General features: G+C 43.0%; 1 protein-coding gene across 3 annotated transcripts in view; it reads left to right on the forward strand.

Annotated features, from left to right (window-relative positions):
- Nucleotides 1–1309: 1309 nt before the first annotated feature.
- UGP2 (UDP-glucose pyrophosphorylase 2) overlaps nt 1310–15647 on the forward strand; it is an 87793-nt gene continuing 73455 nt past the window's right edge. Inside the window, exon 1 of one of the 3 annotated variants that reach the window (XM_088477221.1) lies at nt 1310–1409. Coding sequence is in view for 2 of the 3 variants with exons in the window: in XM_088477219.1 (XP_088333345.1) it covers nt 1560–1638 (79 nt within the window). In the remaining variant the exon portion in view is untranslated. Of the gene's footprint in view, nt 1410–1541; nt 1639–3203; nt 3620–15647 lie in introns of those variants that run through there. The other 2 variants (XM_088477219.1, XM_088477220.1) reach the window with 2 other exon arrangements.

Here is a 15647-nt window from a genome sequence, read left to right on the forward strand (position 1 = left end):
GTGTGGGGTGTGGTTGGGTGTGGCAGCGGGGGGCACTAGCTCCAAGCACTAACAGGTGTCTTCTCCCACCTTCCCATCAGTGCACCCCTGCCCCGACTACGGCTCTTTCTCTGTCTCATGTCTGTTATCTCTGTCCCTCCTTCCCTCACTTTCCTACCTGCATCTCTTTCATCTCAGTCTCCCTCCTCTTTCATATCTTTTTCACCTTTGTGCCTCCCCATCTCCATTCTCCTTTTCCCAGACAGTGAGTTGGAGGGACGCAGAGGTGCCATGAGTGAAGGGAGCGTCGGCTCCAGGTGCTGACAGCGCTGGCTTGGAGAGAAGTGAGGCTGTAGATATTACGGGCCATACATCTACAGCCCCAATTCCCCATTCTGCATATCTGATCCATCGATGGGCGATTAGAAAGGCCGTTCCGAGGACATCGGCGATTGTCGATACGTCGGCCGTTAGGGGAAAAACAGCTTCTTAAAAATCTCCGACTCACCGATCCTAATAATTATTTGATCGGGATCAGTGAATCGAGGGTTTCCAACATGTTGTATTACCCCAAACCTAGCAGAATGGGAAATTGAAGCAATCCATTGCAGATATATGGGCCCCACATGTCCTGTCTGACAGCCAGTGAGAGCTGTGAGGGGGGGGGGGGGGGTTCTTTGTTAGTTTTTATTCAGTTTGTTCTAGACACTCAGATACAGCACTATATACTTGCAGACATACCAACATGACCCATTCTATTAGGCACAAAATGCTCTGCTCCTGAACTTCCTCCTTAATTTATGATTGAAGCCACCTTTGCTGAAACACCCTTCTCATGAAATAACTAGCTCAACACAGGTGACTGCAATCATTATTTTGGTGGGAAGTCCAGGAGCAGAGCATTTTGTATCTAATGGGATGGGTCATGTTGAAGGGTAGGTACTTGTTTACGGAAAACTCCCAGTAAAGATTTTTTTGGAGCAGTACCTCTACAGTTGAAGAGCCACAGGTTGCATCTTACTTTCTAACAGTCCCTATTGTGGCAGGATGGGTTGCCTAAACTGCACTATACTTTGTACTTCAACTAATAACTTTATCACTTTGCCTTAGAAGGTCAGGTAATTAAAAGTAATGTACTGTTCCTGTTTCTAATTTTAATCTTACTAGTCACTATACTGCGTTAAAGAAGAGTCATAGGATAGGACTGTTTGAATGTTGTCCAAACACCTATGACACAGCAGCCATTTTGTCGACGATTAATTCAAAGGCAGCAGGACCGCACGGGCAAGCAGCTTCTGGAAAATGGATCCTGCAATGAGGACACTTCTTTTTTTAAACACTGCTCAAGACCCAGGAGGGCTGACTAGTGATGTCAGCGGGTGACGGAAGTATTCAGAGCTCCCTGGCCTGTCCATAGCTGCTCGTATCAGGTGCGTATCAGCGGCTCAGTCCTCCCGCTGAATGTGTGGCATGGAGCTGCTGCTGAATACTTGCAATAGGGGAATGTGCTTGCATACATACTTAGATATGTAGCCATACACGTTAGGTAGGGGTTTATAGGACGACCCGCATCTCTCTGCATGTTCCTATTACAGGGACTCGGTGTTGTATGTGCATGCACATGTGCTGGTGCTGTCAGTGAAATCTATACACATCTATGTGAGTAATGTTTTCTGTCAGTGGTAATGGTATACACTCAGCATTATTATATAACAACATAACATCAATTATATCCGACTTGTGCACTAGTCTGCAGCCTCTGCATGCTGCCTACAGTGTTCAGCTCTGGTTTGCAGAGGGTTAAGCTGTTGCTTGCTATATGCTGTGAATCTATCTGCCTGTGGTGCAGAACCAATGTGGCTGAAACATCTATGCCAAGGTCAGGGTGTGCTTTTTCTGCTGCCAAGAGCTAGACATCAGACTGAAAGGTCAGAGTGGCTTTCCTAAATATAAACCCACTGCGCTTTGATGCATCTTTCATTGCAGTAAGTCCTAATGCTAAATCCAGACCCATCCTCCTCCACCTACAGGGGGGCTGTTGGCACCTCACCAGTCAGAGGGCAATTAGAGGTCACCCTACTTTTACTGTGTGTATATATAGCTAGATATAACAACCCTGGCTTCATTCATTTATTTTATTGCTCATCACTAGTATTCCACACTGATCTGTCCCTGTGCCATGAAGCTGACCATTATAAACTACTATATAATTGTATACTACCTGTATGTGCTTATTATGAGGCAGAAGTAATTATAGTCAAACATACATGCGATGTGACAGTTCTATGGATCACATTAGACAGTGCTGCAATGTAACTGTGTGACAGTTCTCTGGATCACATTAGACTGTGCTACTATGTAACTGTGTGACAGTTCTATGAATCACATTAGACGGTGCTACTATGTAACTGTGTGACAGTTCTATGTATCACATTAGACCGTGCTGCAATGTAATTGTGTGACAGGTCTCTGGATCACATCGGTGCTACTATGTAACTGTGTGACAGTTCTATGGATCACATTAGACTGTGCTACTATGTAACTGTGTGACAGTTCTCTGGATCACATTAGACGGTGCTACAATGTAACTGTGTGACAGTTCTATGCATCACATTAGACGGTGCTACTATGTAACTGTGTGACAGGTCTCTGGATCACATTAGACGGTGCTACTATGTAACTGTGCGACAGTTCTATGGATCACATTAGACAGCGCTACAGTGTGACAGTTCTACACATTAGACAGCGCTACAGTGTGACAGTTCTATGGATCACGTTACACAGTGCTACAATGTGGCCGCTGTGTTGCAGTCGTACTCCTCAGCACATTAATGCTTTTTAGACAAGTGTGTTATTCTCCGGAGATGCCCTTACCCTGTCCGTGCAGATTGGCAGGCACCAGGAGCAGACGTGTGTGTATGTGCTATACTATCTACGGCAGCCTCCCCTGGCATGTGTGTCGCTGTGGTTGGCCGGCGGGCTGATGATGGTGGATGTCAGTGGGATGGATCTGCAGGGGGGCGTAGCAGAAATGCCATCTCTATCATGCCCTGATCACAAATGGAGTGGGTCGCTCTGCCATGCAGACACATGCTCATGTGAGCCAGTGTGCACCCCTCTCTGCCTTTGCAGGAAAAGTGTGATGTGTGACTAGGATAACATTACTGATCGGTCAGAGAAAGGGAGGGGACAGAGTACGTGCACAATTAGTCAGGCCCCCTCTGGGGGGGTGAGAGGGAGAGGGCTGTCACATGCCATGGCTGGCACGCCTACCTCCATTGATGAAATGTACATGGCGAGTTTTCACCTCTGCTGCTTAGTGCATCTAAAGACTGTACTCGGAAGGGCACCTGGTACTAGGGAGCTGGGTCACTAATCGGTGTCTCTGAACTTTCCCTTCTCACTACCCCGTCGGTGAAGGGAGGGGAGCACCCCCCTTCCCCCTGCTGTACAGGAATTTTGTTTGCATACCTCCTACTTGGAAGCTTATATTAATGCCTGCGGATTGATGCCACTTGCTAATTGATTGGAACCACACAGAAGTGCCACTAGTCTATAGTAGCTCAGTTTGGGTGACTACAAACCAGCATCTCAACAAAGAGTTAAAAACAACAGCAAAAAATGTCTTCATTTGCAAAAGGTAAGTGGACTTCGGTTTACATGTAATGTTTCTGTGAAATGACTGGAAGCACATTTGCAGAGCAGTGGATTGTTGCCCTCTAGTAACAGATGGTATATGATTAAAAAAAAATCCAGGTTCTAAGTAACCTCTTTGGAATTCTGCTTGGTATGTGGACTAGTACAGTACATGTGGATTTCTACTAATTGAAGCCTGGTAGATGCATAGGCAAACTGCAAAGGCATAAGCCAGGAAATCTCATCAGCAGCAGCAGTGGGTTGCATCTTCTTAGAGCTGGTTTTGCCGTGCTGTTATTTGGCAAAGGATTCCACGGTTGGATTTTATTGTTTTTTATTTATTTTTTAAGCCATTAGCCTCTGGTGTTGCTGTCTACGTGGTTTGGTTGCTTGATGAATAGATTGCTAAATAGCAGGAACTAGTCCCCAGGAACTAGAGGTCATACTGTAAGCGGGAGCACAAATTACTGCTGCATTGCTGCAACTGTATTCCTGACAGTATCCATGTATGTTTGCATACATACAAGATTGCCTGTCAGAATGCTGGTCTATCAGTTCTCTGTAATCATTGACTGCACAGAATGCTTATGCTACATTCTGCAGCGTAAAACATAGTTGGTGGGTAGTGAATGAATGGATGGATATATTATTTGATGCCTAGTGATGGGGATACTGCCTATCATGGACCTCCAGGATAAGGAACCATCTTTCTTGATTCTCTTCTGGACCCTAGGTTCTGGCTCCAGAATTCTACTATACGTTGCCAACCTCTGTGATATATGCTGCACAAAAATGTCCCTTTTGCTTACAATATATCCTTGTATTTAGTGAATGTTTAGTTGTCAGTCAAGGTCAAATACTGTACTGTATGAGGGTCACCTCCATACTTACAGTTTAATGTTATTGAAATGTGTCTATTATAAGGTAAAGTGTATTCTCTACTGTAAAAAATAACACCTATGTTTTAATAGGTTTATATGACCATAATAGGAACAATAGGGGAGATTATTATATTATAGTGTGTATATATTTTAAATCTGCAAATTGGAGGTGTAACCATGCTGTAGTTACAGTTATGAAATATCCTTGCATTTGGGACAAGATGTGTGCATTTTCTGACATGTCTGTCACATATGTGCAATAGTTGTGTCATCTAATCAAACTGTTACATGATCACTCATGGTTTCTTAATACGTTGTAAGAAGTTCCCAAATGCCCCCAAAGCATAAAAATAAACAATAGAGCTGCTGTTTTCATGAGCACCAGATGTGTACCCATTCAGGGATGGATATGTTTTAAACATAACACCTGCTGACACATTCTATTTAAGTAAATTGTACTTTAAGGTCTAGAGATGCCCATTAATAATGCTGTTAATATTGAAATTTTTATGAAGTAATCTGCTAGTATTTTGTTGCTCAATGTAAGCCTCTTAGTAACTCAAAGCAAACAACGGAATATGCGGATTACTTCTCGCAGTCTTTCAAATACAAACAACTGTGGAAAATAAATTAACAAAGCAAGATTTGCAAGGCAATCCAATTCCCTTGCCATCAAGGGTATTTTCTTGGGAAAATAAATATATAGTGTGTGTCCATTCAATAGAGATGCCTTTGTTATTAATGTGTTATATATGGCAAACTGTGGGCCCGATTCTGCATGAACCGTACTCTGAATGCAATTCCGGACGCTCGCTGGGAATGGAATGTGAACCTAATGCGACTATAGGCATGTATTCTAAATCCTACAGAACGCACAGTGCCACTCTTCTCTCCACCAGAGAAGTGCTTACACTTACCCCATGCCAAGAGAAACAGGTTTGCGGTACTTTTTGCATGCGCACAAAAGAATAGCGAGTAGCTGTGACTGCATACCTGCGGCGTACCCAGGCACACCCATGAAACCGTTCTCTTGTGAGCGTTTGCATTGTTGCCAACCAGAAGCACCCATTTAGCGCCTGCAGAGAAAAGACTGAGACGCAGATGACTCCAAATCGACCGTAAATTCGCAGAGATGCGCATGCAGCCGGCGATGCACGCACAACTTGCTAAAAATCGCTAGATATAAATGCACCGGACTTGCGCACAACTCAGAATCAGCGCCCGTGTGTAGACAGCTATTTTACAAAGTTAGGGAAATACAGACAAAAAGTGGCTTAATAGAGTTTTAGGCCACCATAACAACAGCATTTCTCAAGGAACTCTATTGGAAGATATGACATAAAATCAATCTATAGAATATTAAGGCACAGATTTATCAACGAGTGATAAATGATATTCTTGTTATCACTCGCTCCAACCAATCTTCCCCTAACTGTCATTTTTCAAACACATGACAGTTAGGAGCTGATTGGTTGGAGCACCATTTAAGATTAGTAACAAGTGATAACAAGAATATCACTCGTTGATAAATCTGAGCCAAAATAAAAACAATGTAAAACGCATGTAAGAAAAAGCTAGTAAATCCTATTTCTAGAACAGTCACTGGAGTATGGAGAAAAAAAAAATCATTTAATATACTGTATTTAGAATTTCTGTCCTGCGTTTTTTCATACATAATAAAGTAATGGAGGACGTGGACCTCTCCAAGTAAGCTCTATGTTCTTGTAAAGCTCTTTTATAGTAGAGATGAGCAGGTTCGGTTTTACTCGGATTTACTCTGTTCTTTATGCCAAAATTATCGCAAGTTCGGATTTATTTTATTGGCTATCCAAAACACATGATGGCCAATAGCCAATAAAATGCCGTTTTTGAGATCCGAGTAAAACCGAACCTGCTCATCTCTATTTTTTAGTAACCTGCTTTTCCCCCGATGCTCCTTTCAGACATTTCATACGGGACTCACTTGTTTGTTCCTGTAATTTAGGGGAAGATTTATCAAATCTCGTAGAAGATAAAGTACCAACCAATCAGCTTCTGTAATTTTTCAAACACAGCCTGTAAAATGACAGTTAGAAGCTCATTGGTTAGTATTTTATCTCTCTCCACTTTATCCCTCTACAAGTTTTGATACATTTCCCCCATAGAGTCATAATAGCATCCACTACTAGATGCGGGGACGTCGGCACGATTACGACGCCGTCGTCTCCCGCGGGGTGAAGTGCATACACTAGACGTTCAGCGGTCGTCAGGTTGACCGTCACGTTCGAGCGATGATTGATCTTAAAAACGACCAGCGGGCGTGCGCATCGCTGGTCGTTTATAACATTTTACTGCCTGACTTGCAGGCGATTACCAAGCGATTGAGCGATAATGACGGTCGTAATCGCTAGGTTTAATCGCCTAGTGGATGGGCAGCTTAACAGTAGTTGCCAATGCAGCTATACAAATAATTTGAAGGACTTTGAAAATTGAGGTAAGGAGCAAGAACCTAAGGGACTAGTATCTTAGGAGGAACACTCCATTTAAAAAATATTTTCTTTTAAATATACAATTTAAATTGGTGCTCATTCAAAATTACAAATTCCGTTTTGGGTGGAGTTCATTAAGTTAAGATGAAATTAAGAGTTTTGATTACCTAGGCTGCCGACTTCCACAAACAGTACTGTGCCCAATAGCTCCAATGCTTTGTCACTAATACAAACTGGCAGTCATGTTATAGCAATTCATACCCCAAATGCACTCTGATTGATGGATGACCAGTGCCATCCACCAATCGGTGTGCTAGGTTTTTAAAACACAATAAGAGTGGACGGCCTCTATTTCCCATCTTGGCCACAAGGCTCCACCGAACCGCCGCTTTTTTAGTAGTACACTAAAGCAGCATTGGACAGCTGTGGTACTCTACTGAATCTTTGGAGCATCCTTTCATTTACCAATGCAAACCAGTTTTATTCTGTTTCCATTGCCATGTAAACAAAAACAACTTTTTTTTTCATTACTACATTGTGCATTCTCTAAATATTAGGTGAGTGGTTTTTTGGGGGGGGGCATAAATCACTTAGTGGCCTATCAAAAGATGCATAGAGGTTTTTTTATTATTCTTTCTTATAACTTTGAATTAAGCCAAGATTAACAATTTACAGTTTGGTAAGTGTCAGGCTAGCACTATGGCAACCACAGTTACATGACATAATATAGTGAGCAAAACACTTTGCAACCTTCGTTTTGCCATGTGTCCACTGAGAGCATCCTGACTGAGTGGCTCAGGAGAGAGATACATGTAGGTTTTGTGTGATCTGTGTTGAGGGCGGTAATTGCGTTTAATAGCTTTGGAAGATTATGTGGGTGGTTCTGGAATTTCATATGTTTGCCCAAAGAGTTGATTTTCAAGGAACACTTGAAGGTTTGGAGGCTAGAGGAAAGTCTTTTTGTGCCAGGGAAGGCATTCCACAGAGTGGGTGCAGTCCGAGCCAAGTGCTGTAACTGAGAATTCCTTTTGAAGATAGATTTGGTATTGAAATTAGTTTAAGGTATATATTATTGTTGCATTGTTTCCACTATGGCTGAAAATATATATATTTTTGATGAATGCAATAAAAACATAAAGGACGGTATTCAATTGTATCGCCCCCCTACGTGCTTGACAGGAGCTATTCAATTGTTGCTCCTGTCGGGCGCGATCAGGTGCCCAGCGCACCATTTCAGCTCGCAGCCCCAGGGGGGTGCGAGCTGAAATGGCTGAAAAGTTACCTGTTTGGGCGCCCAAACGGAACTTTTTGCGATCGCACCCATCACTTTGGTCGGGGGTAGTTGTTTTACGCGTCCTGAAGAACTAAGGGAATCAGAAGGTGTGGAGGCTGTCACTTTTTTCTTTACACGTTTAAGGAATTCTTATGTCAGAAGCAACTTGGCTAGTAGAAGAGAAGTACCCATCAACAACACGTCTGCGAGAAGGAGGACGCTGGAAGATTTGTCACTTGCCATTGTCTGCTCATAATTGCAGTGACAATCTAATTAAGCACAGATTACCTGAAGAAGTTTTTCATAGAGTCAGACAATGAGCATGGATGTAATCAAATCAGTGTGGCAATGGACACGGATAACTTTGCCTTAATCTGTTTTTAAAAAGGGAATAATTTGTCTCCAAATGCAGACAAGAGATCGCATTCTTTTAGAAATGGAAAGTGTGCATTTAACTTTATTTTGAAAATGTGTATTATTATTATTATCCTTTATTTATATGGCACCACAAAGGTTCCGCAGCGCCTTACACAGTAGTGTTAGGTGCTGTTGTGGGGAGTTAGGAGTAAATGATACTATACGTAGGGGGAGGAGAAGCACGTGAGGGAGGGGTAGACAGACAGGGGTGACACACATGGGGTAGATAGTGAGGAAGGAGCATGGGGCAGTGGGTTAGGATGTGTGTGCTGCGGAATGTGTGTGTAAAAGATGACCTGATGTTATGTCAAAATTAAGTCCTTCATTCATCTATCTCTATGTCAACAAATAGATTTTGGTTATGTGTTATTTACATGAGAGATGTACAAAATAAAGTTGTAGCGCCTTAATTATTGTGTGTTACATTGTAGCATCTAAATACAGTACATCCAGATAAAAATTTATATATTATGGGACAGTCCCACCATCCTTATACAGTAGTGACTACTTTAGTCCCAGCTGCTGGGTGCTATGCTATGCTCCTGTGAGTAGGTGCATCTCACATGCTAGACCCACCCACAAGTGGGTGCAAACATGCCCAACATGTTGTGGTCCTACAGGTTGTTGTTGTACCCGGGCCCAGAATTTGTCTTGGCAGCCCTGGAGGTGACAGGAAGAACCAAGAGGGCATAGGGCTTAGGCTATATCTCTCTTCACTTTCTCTCTCTCCAATATTTGATAAATCTCCCCCTTTATCAATACGAAATTAAAAAGAGTATAGTTATATGGTTATGAAACTCCACATAATTTTTTATTGCTTTCATGGGTTAATCAGAGTCCATCCCTTCCTCTGAAGTTCAGCATAGAAAATGAAGAAAGTCAATATTTTTGGCTTTAGGCCCAGGACAAGATGGCTTTGTCCCAGGACAGAGGGCCTGTTGGCACGCACTACTTGATTGCTGCCAGTCCCCAGGTAATGTTTTTGGTTTGCATTTCATATTCTGTATACTCGTAAATGATCGTCTTACCGGTGCCAATTATCTTTCCTGGCAAACATTTTGTGCCAGTTGTCCCTTACATTTGTTTTCTTAAAGTAACAAACACATTTGATAGATTTGCATTTTCTGTTGTTTTTGTACAGCCAAGAACATTATTTTATTTTGATTGGATTGGTGACCAATCATTTCACGTCTTGCAGAAAGGCAAATTCTTGACTCAATTTATTTCTAAATAATCACATGTCCAGGTCATTTTATTGCGGTGGCTGACTAGGTAATCTTTGCATTGTTTGGAAATCATTCTACATATGGTCTTGATTGTGGAAGACGCCGTGCGCTGTGTTGCTGGCCTCTGCATATGTCCGGGGAGTGACAGAATTTCTGGAAACTATGTCCACAAAAATGTTACTGAGGAATCTCTTAGTGAGAGTCTGCTCTCCATTTTCAAGTTACAGGATTGTTAACTTTGGGGAGCTGTTTGTTTTAGCTGTAAGAATTTTTTGTCAACTAAATTCTGCAGAACTGATTTTGTTCAGTCTTTTTGATTTGCAATCAACCTGGTGCTGTAGCTCTGTTAAATGAGGACTGATAAAAGGTGTCTTTGTATTTAGTGCATTCCTTATTACCTCTAACCAGCCCCTTTAATAAATAAACTAGTACAGATTATCCCAAGCTACACCATTCCAGTCCAGGTTTTAGGGAAATTCATTTTGAGCACAGGTGACTTAATTAGTACCTCAGTCAATTTGATTTAACCATCTAGACTTACAGTGCCTTGCAAAAGTATTCACCCCCTTTGCATTTGTCATGCTTTGTTGCCTCACAACCTGGAATTAAAATAGATTGTTTGAAGGTGTGCATTATTTCATTCACAGAACATGTGACTGTGAAGTTGTGTTTGTTTTTTTTTTTATATTGTGAATCAAAAAACATTTAGGACAACATAACAGAAAACTTCAGCGTGCATAACTATTCACCCCCCTAAAGTCAGTACTTTGTCAAGCCACCTTTTGCGGCAATTACAGCTGCAAGTCGCTTTGGATAAGTCTCTATGAGCTTGCCACATCTGGGATTTTTGCCCATTCCTCAAGGCAAAACTGCTCCAGCTCCTTCATGTTGGATGGTTTCCGCTTGTGAACAGCAATCTTTAAGTCTGACCACAGATTCTCAATTGGATTGAGATCTGGGATTTGACTAGGCCACTCTTCCATAAAGCCCAGCTCTATGGAGTGTACGGCTTATTGTGGTCACATGCACAGATAAACCATTCTCTGCTGTGGAACTCTGCAGCTCCTTCAGGGTTACCTTTGGTCTCTGTGCTGCCTCTGTTATTAATGCCCTCCTTGCCCGGTCTGTGAGTTTTGGTGGGCGGCCCTCTATTGGCAGGTTTGTTGTGGTACCATGTTCTTTCCATTGGATGATGATGGATTTGATGGTGCTCTGGGGGATCATCAAAGATTTTGATATTTTTTTATAACCCAACCCAGAATTGTACTTCTCAACAACTTTGTCCCTGACTTGTCTGGAGAGCTCCTTGGTCTTCATGGTGTGATGCCTCTTGCTTAGTGGTGTTGCAGCCTCTGGGCCTTTCAGAAAAGGTGTATTTATACTGACAGATCATGTGACACTTAGATTTCACACAGGTGGACTTCATTTCACTAATTATGTGACTTCTGAAGGCACCAGAACTTTTGAGGGTCTTCATAGCAAAGGGTGTGATTACATATGCACATGCCAATTTTCAGAATTTTATTTATAAAGATTCTTTTTTATATATTTTTTTCTCATTTCACTTCACCAAATTAAACAATTTTGTGCAGATCCATCACATAAAATTCAGGTTAAAAAAAAAATAAAAATAAATGACAGGTTGTAATGTAACAAAAAAGGTAAAACGCCAAGAGGGGTGAATACTTTAGCAAGGCACTGTAGATACAGAGAAGCAGATACAGGGTTGCATGCAAGCTGGTCATGATTACATTCACTCTGCATACATGGAACTTAGAGGAGATTTCTCAAACCTTTTAAAGAGGAGCAGTGATGGTGTTACCGGTAGCAACCGAACAGCTTCTAGCTATTTTTATTATCTACAGTCTATAAAATGATAGCTATAATCTCATTGGTTGCTATGGGCAAACAGTGCCGTAACTAGCCGGCACTGGGACCGGTGCCGGCCATGCCCCCTTACCTGATGATGACATGTCACGCTGAGGGGGCGGGACTGCCAGTGCTGGGAAGTGCAGTGAGGCTGTACATGTTACAGTGTGCATGTCTGGATCGTCCACGGGATGCTCTGGGAGGCACTTCAGCAACGATCCTGGCTGCAGGGTGCCGTTCCAGGCACCCTGCTAGCCAGAAGCAAAGGCCATGTGGCAGCTGCCCTGCGCTCTGTGTGATGGCACTGCTCGCACAACCCTAGTTACGGCCTTGTGGGCAACACCTCCACTTGTCCTCTGTAGAAGGTTTGACAAATCTCCTCCTTAATGCAGATATTCTCCTGTATGCAGATGTGCACGCATCAGTGCATTCGCACTGCTCCTACCTTTTACTCTTGGTTAAATTGCAGTTATCGATGTCTGCAAGAGATTGCACCAGAATTATCCTTCTTGTAAGAGATCCCTCTGAGATGGCACGGATAATTCTGCATAGACTGGATTTGTATAGACATCCGTCACTCAGCTTAGTCTATGTTACATACCAGTTACGCCCATTCACCATCAACTGGAAATTCGACTGGGGTGCATATATCTCTGTTGGGGCAATTCAATTATTTTGAGCGCCCCCCACTGGGCGTCTATATGCCCCACTGAGAAATTCAGTTGTTTCTCCGTTCGGGTGCCCATTATTATTTAAAAGCACTGAGTTTAGCTGCGCAAAGCGGCTAAACCCATCTAAAGAAGTGGTTAGGGCACCGAAGAAAATGGACTTTGCATACATTTCTCTTCACACCTCAGGAGGCTATGAGAAGAAACACGTGGCTTTAGGCGTATGAACGGAGCTACAATTAAATTGCTCTGTCGGGTGCCCAATCATATAGACGCCCAGCTGGGGACGCCCAAAACAATTGAATAGCTCCCTGAATGCTAGAAACCGCAAACCGTGCAGCTCTCAGTTGGCCCAAGCTGGACTTCATCCACCAGACCTTAGCATGCATGTCTGCGATGGTCCTGACATTTGCACGTTAGTGTAGCTTTAGGCTGCAGTTAGAGATCGTACTAATTACATATCACTACCTCTAGTGGTGGCACACACCCCTTCTCCCTAACATTATTCTGCATGTTTGATCATGTCCCTCTCTGTATTCTAACAGTCATTGGTCGTTGAACACCCTCTAACAATATATCTGGAATTTCTACATATATTCATATTTATTGTGATCTAAGTCATGATCATATTGTGCTATTGAATGACCTTTGTACCCAATCCATAAATACCATTTGTTTAATAATACAGTTAAATAACACAAGATAGCAGCATATGTGCAACAACTGGTTCTATAACCTCTGCTATTTCGCTAAAAGAGTAACCATTATGTACAAAGTCCCTGAGGGTATTTCAAATTGTAATAGAAGTTAATTCAGTATATCTTTTATGACATAAGTACCCAGATTTAAATACATCCACTTTGGTGACAACCCAGATAGTAATGTAAAGAAGATATATATATTTTATTAAATATATGCTATTTACAGCAAGCGAAAGTACAGTAAGCTTTATTTAACATCGTAATTGTCCCATTAAACATTGTGATTAGGGAGGAGATGTGGAGACGTTTCCTATAGCGAGCAACTAGCTTCTGTCATTTTATAGACTGTGCTATGGGAAACTTCTCTCTTGAAGGTTTGATACATCTCTCATTAGGTCTTTCTGGCCATCAAATCCTATTTACCTAGATACAGCATTTTCAGAGTGATAACTGGCTGGACCCAGTAGCTTGCTTTTATTGTAGTAATAGAAGCTGGAGCGAATCTATAATAGGTGCAGGGTGTGTGGTCCATGGGGGCCCACACCGAACACCCTGCATCCATTTATTCAGTACCTCTCCGGAGTCACGCGTCGGCCGTAGCAGAGCTATACAAATCGCCTGGACAATGGCCGCCGCTTCAATTTTCCCAGCGTTTTGTGCATGCGCTGTAGGGAAACTCTCTGGGAAAATGGGTGCCGTGTCCTTTCCCCAGTGACTTGCACATGCGCCGCAGAGTCTACCGCTGTGCTCCGTGCGCTGCCGTCCGGCGGGTAGAGAGGAAGGGGTCCTGAGCGGAGACTGCACACACGCCCCCTCCTCTTAATTCGCCCCTGAGTAGAATACTTGCTCGGCTTTACCAAACAGATGGCTTTCAGCAAGAATTCTAAAAGGATATTGAAATCTTGTCCTATGCGGACAGATATTCAGAACATAAAGTTCCTGTATAATTTCCCACACACCTCCTTGAAACAAAAGGCATTGCCATGCCCCCTGCTGTATAATGTCATTGCTTTACAATACCAGCAAACAAGGGAGTTAATTGATAGCAAATGGCTCATGTCCTTTCTCCGAACAAAGCCTCCAGAGCTGTGGGTTTAATAGCATAGCAACAGCCAGGTATGAAGTGCAGTATTTAAGCTGCAGACACATATTTCAATCTCATTAGATCAGATATGAAACTATGGGCCTGGTTCAGATGGGGATGCAATGGCAATATTTAAGCAATTGAGCGATTATCGGGCAACTGTGAATGTGACGCGTTTGCACTATGCACGCGCCAAGTGACCTTAGCGATGCCGCTCGCAGTGATTTCTTTGCAAGGTGATTGACAGTCAGGGACCATTTGGGGGTGGTTACGGGGAGTGGTAGCAAAAACGCAGGTATGTCACGGCCGTCTTCGGGGTGTGTCTCAGGATGCTACTGCGATACCTTACGCAGAAAACATGGCGTCAGTGTCTCAGTTCAGCTGGCCATTCTGCGTGACTATAGGGTTAGTGAGATGGGCGATTATGGAATGATCTGCGACGGTAGCTACGTATCAGTATGGAGCTGCTTGGATTTGCGATGGCACTGATGGGCGCCTCATTACATATCCCAGCAGCTAAAGCAGTTGCATCAGCTGTGTAGAGGATTGCAGCTACAATTGAATTAGTGTCCACATCTGAAGGAGACCCCTATGTCTTTGAGCTGTCAAACTGCCACGTGTGGGCCAGTCGTGCTGCTTGGCCAGAGAGTTGGGCAGATGACTGTACAGTCTGGCTCTGTACTGTACATGGCTAGCCCAATTGCAAGGGTTGGAAGATGACTGAACACTTAAGCTGGGTATACACTGACAGATATATTGACCGATCAATTGATCTGCAAATATATCTGCTGCACGTCGGCCAGTGTGTACCTGCGGTATGTCTGCGAACGACGTTGTTCAGACATATTGCATTGGCTGAGCTGCACAGCCGAGGGACAGATATATCTGCAGATATATCTGTCCATCGGCAAGTGTGTACGGGCGGTCTGCCACCGCCCTGCCCCCCCGGCCAGCGGGACCCGCCCCCTCCTACACACTGAGCACAGATGATGGTTGTTCAGTGTGTACGAACAACCATCATCTGCAGATATATCTGTTTAGTGTGTACCCAGCTATAGGCTGCTAGCAGTTTCTTCCAACCTGGGGGTAAATGTAATAGCCGGCGGACTGCAGGTATTGGCGAGCTCCGCGCGAGACTGTCCGATGTTTTAAAGTAGCAGTAATTTAAATGGAAAAATCAACCTGGTGTTACCTTTTTTAAATGACTGCTCCTTTCCCTTCACATTAAACAACAAAAACTTGTATTCCCGATATATTTTGAAAATCTATGTTTTGTTTTTTCTTCCAATTAGAACAGCATGTTATAGTGTTAGACTGCTACTGGGATTACAATACTCACATTGCCCTAACCTGCCACAATAGCATTGCAATATAAATATTGTTCAGACATAGAAAAAAACAATGACCGATGAGATAAGTAAAATATGTAGTTAATGGAGAAATAT

Source organism: Taudactylus pleione, unplaced genomic scaffold, assembly GCF_031769625.1.
Source record: "Taudactylus pleione unplaced genomic scaffold, aTauple2 ptg000201l, whole genome shotgun sequence".
In the NCBI taxonomy this organism is placed as follows: Eukaryota; Metazoa; Chordata; class Amphibia; order Anura; family Myobatrachidae; genus Taudactylus; species Taudactylus pleione.